The sequence below is a fragment of the Aedes albopictus genome, chromosome 2, assembly GCF_035046485.1.
Source record: "Aedes albopictus strain Foshan chromosome 2, AalbF5, whole genome shotgun sequence".
In the NCBI taxonomy this organism is placed as follows: domain Eukaryota; kingdom Metazoa; phylum Arthropoda; class Insecta; order Diptera; family Culicidae; genus Aedes; species Aedes albopictus.
In genome coordinates this window covers 421261547-421271819 of record NC_085137.1, presented here as the reverse complement: position 1 = coordinate 421271819, position 10273 = coordinate 421261547, and the positions used below count along the sequence as shown (strand labels likewise).

The 10273-nt window shown below is 36.9% G+C and overlaps 1 protein-coding gene across 1 annotated transcript; it reads right to left on the bottom strand.

Annotated features, from left to right (window-relative positions):
- Positions 1-323: 323 nt before the first annotated feature.
- Positions 324-1262, bottom strand: LOC109417788 (ribulose-phosphate 3-epimerase). Its single transcript, XM_019691951.3, has 2 exons — positions 972-1262; positions 324-905 (listed from the first exon to the last, which is right to left on the bottom strand). The coding sequence occupies exons 1-2, from the start codon at positions 1158-1160 to the stop codon at positions 420-422; spliced, it is 675 nt and encodes a 224-aa protein (XP_019547496.2). The 5' UTR covers positions 1161-1262; the 3' UTR covers positions 324-419.
- Positions 1263-10273: the final 9011 nt, after the last annotated feature.

Below are 10273 nucleotides of genomic sequence, written 5' to 3'. Positions count from 1 at the left end.
TTCCACACATTGTAAACTCAAGCTAATACTTGAAATTAGGTCGATCATATTTTAATACGTGAATGTAAGTATACAACCTATTTACTATAAGCTTACCATTGCTCAAAAAAATATCTAAAAAAATATATTTTGTAACTAAACTATTGATTTCAATCTACTTTGCCATACAAACACCCGATTAATCGTACCATTTGGTTTAAATCTGAATTTTTGTAACACTTCTCATATGAAAACGTGATCTTGTTGGCTGCCTCCAAATCAAATAGAAGGCATTAAGGCTAGATTCCTCTGTTTATGAAACGAATAATTAAACTCAGTGTTCCTTCATGTAAGTGTACATATGCGTACTGTTGTTCGTTTATTTATAGTGGAAAATTTTGAACATAGATTTAACAATCGCTCCTCTCATCTCCCCAACATCAATGCTTGATTGCACACTCAACGGAATGTTTCAACTCTCGGATAACCGCTGCCTGATCGTCGGCCCGGATAATTGCCGTTCCTGCCACGATCATATTCGCTCCGGCCTTCGCACAGGCATCAATTGTGCTCGGCCCAACTCCACCGTCGACCTCGATGTCCAAGTTTGGATAATTCTCCCGCAACCATTGCACCTTCGGCATCATATCGTTCATAAACTTTTGTCCCCCGAAGCCGGGTTCCACCGTCATTATGAGAACCATATCAGCGAGCGGAATAAACTCCTTCACCGTCTCGACCTCGGTGCCCGGTTTGAGTGCAAGCCCCACTTTCATTCCGGCTTCCTGTACCTTGCGGCAAATGTCCACCACACTGTCCATCACCGGCTCGATATGGAACGTGTACTGATTCACGCCGGCATCGGCCATCGGTTCGATCCACTGCTGCGGAGCCTGCACCATCATGTGCGTTTCGAAGAAGGCATCCTATAAACGATTTTATTTGTGATGAAATAAGTTCTTGTTGAGTTCTCTGAAAGACCGACAACTAACCTTAATCTTGTTCCGAAGGCACTTCACGACCGGGTGACCGAAGGTGAGATTCGGGACGAACGTGCCATCCATCACGTCCAGGTGCAGATAGTCGGCTCCATTATCGAGCAACCGCTGTGATTCCTCGTGCAGTTGCGATAGGTCCGCGTTCAGGATCGATGGGCCAATTTTCGCACTAAGGGAAGACATTATGTTGATGGAGTTTCTAAATTGTAGATTCAATATTTGATAAAACCAGAAAAAAAACAATGTTGTAAAGGAATGAATTAGTAGCGGCAACGGCAGTGATAGCAAGGGCGTAGCCAGCTTTTCGGCCAGGGGGGGGCGAGCACCCTTACACTGAAAACCACTTTGCAGTAACAAGGAGCTCAAATACTTCATCATTTAAATAAAAATAAAAGTGAAGTATGAAATATGGGTGATTAACAGGAATGGTTCAATGGAAGAATCATATATGATTATAATTTTGAGGAATTTCTCAAGATATTGCTTCAGGAATTTTTTAACAAATGCCATCATGAATTTGAATTTATCCAACAGTTTCTCCAGAAATTTCTTTAATACTTTTCCAGGTTATTTTAATGTAGATATTCCAGAAGAAACTACCTTCGGAAAACTTGCAGTAATTCCGTTGGGAATACCTTCAGAAATTTCTTCAATAATTCCTCCAGAAGTTTTATTACAAATTTCACCATGCATTCTTTTGAGAATTTCCCCAGTAATTCTTTACAAATATCATTCTTAATTCCACCAGAAATCCGTTTGAGAAGCTCCAGAAAATACTTTAAGAATTTCTCCGGGAATTCTTTCAAAAATTCCAATCAAACTAAGATTCCTTTCCTTGAGGAATACCCTAAAAATTTTTTGGAGAAATTTCTTCGAAAAATCCTTTAATGAATTCCTTCGGAATTACGGGAAAAAATTCGTTGAAAATTTCTAAAGGAATTCCTTCGGAAATTCCTGGAGGAATATCTTTGGAAGTTGCTAGAGAAATGCATTCGGAAATTTTTAAAGGAATCAATTAAAAAATAATTTCAGGAATTTATTTCGAAAATTCATGAGGAATTCCACCTGAAATTCCTTGACAAATTCTTCAGAAATTTCTTGAGGAATTCCTTCATTTCTAAAGCTCCTTGAGAAATTCCATAAGACATTCCTTCGAGAGTTCTTCTACGATTTTCTTTAGAAGAATTCTTCGGGAATTCCTTGAGGAATTTCTTTGAAATAGATTTAGAATATTCCTTGAGGAACTCCTTCGGAGTTTTCGTGAGGAATTCTTCTGAAAATTCCTTGAGGAATGCCTTCAAAAATTCTTGGAGGAATTCAAACGGAAATTTCTGTGAGAATTCCTCCCAAATTCCTGAAGCAATTCTTTCGAAAATATTGAAAAAAAAAATCACTAAAAGTCTTTTGAGATATCCCTTTTGAAATTCCATAAGGAATTTCTTTAAAAATCTTTCAAAACTTCCTTGAAAAAATATTTCGGAAATTCCTGAAGAAATGCTTTTTGTGATTTTTTATTTCCTAGAGGAACTCATTCGAAAATTCTTTGAAGAGTTACTTTAAAAATGCCTTGATAAGGAAAATTCGGAAATTGTTAAAGGAGTTCGTTTGGAATTTTTTTTTACATGTGTCTGAAATGTCTTATGGAATACCTTCGGAAATTTTGTGAGAAATTGTTTGATAAGTTCATTGAGGAATTTTTTTCGGTTTTTTTATAAATCTTTACGAAATTCCTCAAGGAATTCCAGCGAAAGATCCTTGAGAAGTTTATTCGGAAATTCCTCAAGAAATTCTTTCAAAAATGTATTGCGAAACTCCTACGAAAACTTGAGAATCTTCTTCAAACATTCCTTCAGAAACACGTTTGGGGATTATGTGAGAAAATCCTAAGGAAATTTTTTGAGGACAACCGTCAAAAATTTTTGGAGGAATTCATTCGGAAATTTTTGGAGGTATTTCAAAGCAAATCCATAAGAAATTTCTTTGGAAATTCGTAGAGGAATTCCTTCGAAAATTCAGGAGAAAATCCTTTGAAAATTCCAGGAATTCCTGGAGGAATTCCTACGGAAATTCCTGGACAAGCTCGTCCGGAAACTCATGGAGGAATTCTTCGGAAAAATCCTGGAGGAATTCCCTCGGAAATTTATGGAGGAATTCCTTCGAGAATTCGTGGAGGATTTCCTTCAGGAACTCCTGGAGCAATTTCTTCGGAAATACCTGGAGATATTCCTTCCAGAAATTTCTGGAGGAATTCCTTCGGAAATTCATGGAGGAATTCCTTCAGAAAACCCTTGAGCGATTCCTTCGCATAAGTCCTGGAGGAATTCCTTCTGAAATTTATGGAGGAACTCCTTCGGAAATTCGTGAAGGAATTCTTGGAGAAATTCTTTCGAAAATTCCTGGTGGAATTCCTTCGGACATTCATGAAAGAATTCCTTCGGAAATTCCGGCAGAAACTCCTTTGAAAATTCCAGGTGAAATTCCTTTGAAAATCCCTGGAGGAATTCCACCGGAAATTACTGCAGGAATTCCCTCGGAAATTCCAGGAGGAATTCCTTCGGAAATTGCTGGAAGATTTCCTTCGGAAATTCCTGAAGGAATTCCTTCGGAAATTTATGAAGGAATTCCTTCGGAAATTTCAGAAGGAATTCCTTCGGAAATTGCAGAAGGAATTTCTTTGAAAATTCCTGGAGGATCTCCTTCGGAAATTCCTGGAGGATTTCCTCCGGAAATTTCTGAAGAAATTCATCCGGAAATTCATGGAGGAATTTCTCAGGAAATTCCTGGAGGAATTCCTTTGAAAATTCGTGGAGGAATTTCTTCAGAAATTCGTGAATGAATTCTTTCGGAAAATTTCTGGAGCAATTCCTTCGGAAATTCATGGAGGAACTCCTTCGGAAAATGCGTTAGGATTTCCTTCGCAAAATTCCTGGAGGAATTCCTTCGGAAATTCATGGAGAAATTCCTTCGGTATTTCCTGGAGGAATTCCTCCGGAAATTCCTCGAGGAATTTCTTCGGAAATTCGTGGAGGGATTCCGTCGGAAAATTTCTGGAGGAATTCCTTTGGAAATTCATGTAAGAATTCCTTCGGAAAATTCTTTAGAAATTCCTTCGCAAAATTCCTGGAGGAATTCCTTCGGACATTCATGGAGGAATTCCTTCGGAAATTCCAGGAGGACATCCTTTAAAAATTCCAAGAGGAATTCCTTTGAAAATTCCTAGAAGAATTTCTTCGGAAATTCTCGGAGGAATTCCTCCGGAAATTCCTCGAGGAATTTCTTCTGAAATTCGTAGAGGAGTCCCGTCGGAAAATTTCTGGAGGAATTCCTTCGGAAATTCATGGAGGGATTTCTTTGTACATTCATGAAGGAATTCCTTCGGAAATTCCAGGAGAAAATCCTTTGAAAATTTCAAGAGGAATTCCCTTGAAAATTCCTGGAAGAATTCCTTTGGAAATTCCTGGAAGAATTCCTCCGGAAATTCCTAGAGTAATTGCTCCAGAAATTTGTGAAAGGAATTTTTCCGAAATTTTCTGGAGGAATTTCTCCGGAAGTTCCTGGAGGATTTCCCTCCGAAATTCCTGGAGGAATTGCCACGGAAATTCCTGGAGGAATTCTCTCGGAAATACATGGAGGAATTCATTCGGAAAATCCTACGCAAAATTCCTGGTGGAATTTCCGACAGAATTTCTCCTGGAATTTCTGATGGAATTCTTCCTGGAATTTAAAAAAAAATCCTTCAGGAATTTCCAAAAGAGTTTCTCCAGGAATTTCCGAAGGAATTTCCAAAGGAATTCCTCCAGAAATTTTCAATGGAATTCCTCCGGGAATTTTTAAGAAATTTCTCCAAGAATTTCCGAAGGAATTCCTCCAGGAATTTCCGAAATAATTGCTCCACGAATTTCAGAAGGAATGCATCCAAGAGATTCCGGAGGGATTTCTCCAGGAATTTCCGAAGAAATGCCGAAAGAATTTATCCAGAAATTTGTGAAGGAATTCCTAACGGAATTTGTAAAGAAATTCCTACATGAATTTTCGAGGGAATTCCTCTTGGAATTTCCAAAAATAAAATCCAAAAAGACTTTCCGAAAAAAATCACCAGGAATTTCCGAAGGAATACCTCCAGGAATTTCTGAGGGAATTCTTCCAGTAATTTCCGAAGAAATTATTCCAGCAATTTCCGAAGCAATTCCTCCTGGAATTTCCAAAGGAATTCGTCCAGTAGTTTCCGAAGAAATTCCTCCAGGAATCATAAAAAAACATTCCTCTAAGAAATTTAAAATGATTTTTATTCCAGGAATGTCCTAAGGAATTCATCCAAGGATTTTCTCAGGAATTTCTCTATAGATTTCTGAAAGAATTCCTCCAGAAATTTCCGGAGGTATTCATCCAAGATTTTTCGAGGGAATTCCCCAAGGAATTTCCGAAGGAATTCCTCCAGAAATTTTCGAAGGAATTCCTTCAGGAATTTCCGAACGAATTCCTTCAGGAATTTCCGAAGGAATTCTTCCAGGAATTTGCGAAGGGATTCCTCCAAGTATTCTGAAATTTTTTAAGGAATTCCTCCAGGATGCTTTGAAGGAATTGCTTCACGAGTTTCCAAAGCAATTCCTCCCGGAATTTCCGAAAAAATTCCTCCAGGAATTCCATAAGAAATTCATTTTGGAATTTCCGAATGAATTCCTCCAGGAATCTCTAAAGGAATTCGTCCAGCAATTTCCGAAGGAATTACTCCCGGAGTTCCTGAAAGAATTCCTCCAGAAATTTCCGAAAGTATTCATCCAAAATTTTTCGAAGGACCTCGCCAAGGAATTTACGATGGAATTCCTCCAGTAATTTCCGAACGAAGTCCTTCACGAATCTCCGATGGAATTTCTCCAGAAATTTCAGAAGGAATTCTTCCAGGATTTTGCGAAGGGATTCCTCCAAGAATTTTGGAAGGAATACCTCCAGGAATTTCCAATGGAATTCCTCCAGCAATTTCCGATGGAATTCCTTCAGGAATTTCCGAAAGAATTCCTCCAGGAATTCCCAAAGGAATTTCTCCTGGAATTTGCAAATGAATTCCTCCGGAAATCTCCAAAGGAATTCGTCCAGCAATTTCCGAAGGAATTCCTCCCGGAATTTCCGAAAGAATTCCTTCAGGATTTTCGGAAGGAATTCTGCTAGGAATTTCCGACGGTAGTTCTCCAGGAATTTCCAAAAAAAAATCTAAAAAGAATTTCCGAAAAAAATCCTCCAGGAATTTCTGAAGGAATTCCTCCAGGAATTTCCGAAGGAATTCCTCCAGGAATTTCCAAAAGAATTCGTCCAGCAGTTTCCGAAGGAATTCGTCCAGTAATTGCCGAAGAAATTATTGCAGGAATTTCCGAAGGAATTCCTCCTGGAATTTCCAATGAAATTCGCCCAGCAATTTCCGAAGGAATTCCTCCCGAAATTTCTGAAAGAATTCCTCCAGGAATTTCCGAAGGAATTCCTCCAGGAATTCCGCTAAGAATTTCCGATGGAATTCCTGCAAGAATTTAAAAAAAAATCCAAAAAGTATTTCCGAAAAAAATCCTCCACGACTTTCCGAAGGAATTCCTCCAGGACATTCGGAAGGAATTCCTCCAGGAATTTCCAAAAGCATTCCTCCTGGAAGTTTGGAATTATTTTGTCCAGGAATTTCGTAAGGAATTCACCTAAGGATTTCCTCACGAATTTCTCTATAGATTTTTGAAAGAATTCCTCCAGGAATCTCCGAAGGTATTCATCCAAGATTTTCCCAAGGAACTGCCCAAGGAATTTCCGAAGGAATTGCTCCAGGAATTTCCGAAGGAATTCCTTCAGGAATTTCCGATGGCATTCTTCCAGGAATTTGGGAAGGGGTTCCTCCAGGAATTTTGGATGGAATTCCTTCAGGAATTTCTAAAGGAATTCCTCCAGGTATTTCCGAAGCAATACCCTCAGGAATTTTCGAAGGTATTCCTCCAAGAATTTCCGAAGGAATTCCTGCATACATTAAAAAAATACGAGGATGCAGGAGAATTTTATTTTTACTAGTCAAAAACAGCTCTGATCATCTAAGTTTTTCGGTTAAGTTAAAATATAGTTGATCGGTCAGGGGGGGTGGGCACGCCCCCTCCCCCTGCCCCCCCTGGCTACGCCCTTGAGTGATAGTGCGGTTTGAGTGGTTTGAAACTGAAACTGATGGCTGATGTTTATCAGCGTCTGCACATACATCTATACAACAAAAGTGCAGCAGAAGGTCAAACAGTTCATTATTGGGTTTGGAAAAGTATTGTTATTCGATTAGAATGACCCAGTTTTAGCATATGCAAATATTTGCGAACAGTTATCGGTAAATTTAAAATATGTTCAAAAAAACCATTATACAGGGGATAGACAAAATGATCGAGACAGGCAAAATTTTTACTTTTCAAAAAATGTTCAACTAGCTGTAACTTTTCTTAAAGTGCATCAAATATTCTCAAATTTTTACTGTAAGTTCATCAACTAGTTGTGTATCAGTGGTCCAAATTTAGAAAAGATCGGACCATTCTTTAGAAAGTTATAAAGATTCTTGAAGAAGGTAAAATTATCCGATAGCCAACTTTGAGCTGTTATATCTCCGGATTCAATGGACCGAATGCAATGCAATTTTGACCATTTATGACTTATATAATGAGCTATGAAAAACCGTTGACTTAACTTACAGTTCTGAACACGGAAGAAAATTAAAACGATTAGATTATTTTTATAATAAAACACAAAATTATCCAAAACATCAACATCGTTTCAAAATTCAAGAGGCAAATTTTAGTTCATTTAATTTCCCTCTGATTGATTTATATATAAATGTGTTTTGAAGGAAAGTTACAACATAGCCGCCAATAAATTGAAAAAGTAATGGAATGCATATTAAAAATAGACCAATTAGCTAAAATTTGTCGTGAAAAAAAAAATAAATCGCTATAACTTTTTCTTCTGTTAAAAATTTCAAGTTTAGTCTAATGTTTTCCAGAGTTCATCATATGGTCATGAATGGTCAAAATTTCATTGCAATCGGTTCATTGAACCCGGAGATATAACAGCTCAAAATTGGCTATCGGATAATTTTACCCTTTTCAAGAATATTTATAACTTCGTGAAGAATGGTCCGATCTTTTACAAATTTGAACCACTGATGCACAACTAGTTGATGAACTTACAGTAAAAATGAGAATATTTGATGAATTTTTCGAAAAGGTACAGCTAGTTGAACATTTTTTGAAAAGTGAAAATTTTGCCTGTCCCGATCATTCTATTACCTGTATATAATTTTCCTACAGCCAGAAACATTGTCCCTTCCAGGAAGAAGAAAAACAAGATCATTTCGCCCCCTTAATGCTAGAACTAGGTAACTCGTTTTGGAAAATGCGGATAAAAATGGCTGGTAAAACTTTTCCTGGTACAAAACAAACTCTTTGTTGGTCTTAAAAGTTGAATTATTATGTGTTTCGGATTTTCAATTGACAAACTTGTGTTTATTGTGGTGTACGTTCAGATATAAATAAATTTCTTGCGATTTCGCAAAACCAGTTACCTAGTTCTAGCATTAAGGGGACGATTTGTGGTGTATCGTTAATTATAAAATCAATAACATAAATAATTAAAATAGTAGGGTAAAAGCACTAGACTTCGCCACTGCTCTAGTCTTCGCCCCCTCCATACAAATTCCATTTTTTATGTATGAAGTGGCGAAGATTGAAGCAGAATTTTAGGGGGGCGAAGTCTAGTGTTTTTACCCTACATGATACTTCAAATTCGAAAACTCTAGAAAATTTCAATATTTTATAGCATAAAAAACACAAAATAAAATAAATATGCACCTTAAATTAATAGTACGCAATTCATCAATACATTTACAGCACAATATCTACGTAATGGTATTTTAGGTGTTTTCTGAAGAAAATCAGTGGCACTATAATAGTGAGCATATGAAGTGAAGGTAGGGTGCCTGCACCAATTACGGCACTACCTAAGGAAAACTATTTGTAAAAAAATATCGAGAAGACCAACGAATGTCATCAATATGGCCAAAGATAGCTTAGTTTTCATACTTTACAAGAAAAATATAGAAACTGAGCCAAAACTACTGTTAGTATTGCTTACAGCGTGTGCCTGCACCAGTTGTAAATTCATTTCAAACTTCGGTTCCGTTTTGCACTATATTTGCATGAATTCCTTATGGGGCTAGCCATACAGGGTGCGGCAGGAAAAAATGCGAAAAGTTCAAGGCACTATTACACGCTAAATATGGGATATATATGGCTATTTTTTCATGACAGTGTATCAGTCAATGTCTATATTCTAGCACTGAAAAATAAAAATGAACATATTTGATGTTTAACATGTGATAATGTAAGCCTAATAAGCGGGTATCAATAAACTGCGCGCCCAATGGTCTTTAAACAAAATGACTATAACAGTAACAAAATTAGCTTAAATTCAGTGAACAACCAGACCACACTAATCCAGAGACATGTAGTTTCACATACTAGATGAAATAAGTACATATATTTGATGATATTGTAGAGAAAATTAAAAATTTTGTTTTATCAGATGCGAAATTTAGCGACCTGTGTACTTTTCTGCGGTTTGAAAATTCTGATTGTCTTCAGCTTCAGGCGCCGCCCTGTAAAGGATAGTGACCAAAATGGAATAATTTTCATTAAACTTTTCAGAAAACTAGCCTATTAGAGATCATGGAACGTTGAAACATAGATTAGCTAACGTCAAATGGACGAAAACGAGGTTTGAAGTTGAAAAACACTTTCGCATTTTTTCCTGCCGCATACTGTAACTGGTACACTATGGCGTAAAGTACAAGTATTTATTTTTTTTTTTAATTTTAGCTCTATATAGCATACAGAAAGTTTAAGTCTTCGCCTAATTTGTTCAGCAGGCCGTTGAGATCGAAAGGTAAATAGTGGTTCAGAATTCTGTCGTTAGTGAGCATGTGTAGTTGAACATTTTCATCTAGTTACCTACAAATTTTAACAAATTTGAAAATTCATTTTCAAACGATTAGGATTAGGAAGAAGGACAAAGGACATAGAAGTATTACACACATATGTATACATATATTATATTTAGCCTAGTGACATAAACATGTTTCATCAAACTCGATATATTTTGAAATTATGTGGTTTATTCAACCAAACAATTTGGTCAATCAAACTTAAAATTTTTATTTCTCAATCTGTTATTTTTAAAATATTTCAAAAGCATTTCCAAAATTCAATATATTTGTCTTCATGTACAACATTTTTGTCTGG

What these genes read in the sequence shown, in the direction of transcription:
- LOC109417788 (XM_019691951.3), bottom strand. Translation starts at nt 1,160, where the DNA reads ATGTCTTCCCTTAGTGCGAAAATTGGCCCATCGATCCTGAACGCGGAC. An exon ending in GCCTTCGGAACAAGATTAAG is followed by an intron (nt 906 to 971) that starts GTTAGTTGTCGG and finishes AATCGTTTATAG; the next exon opens with GATGCCTTCTTCGAAACGCA.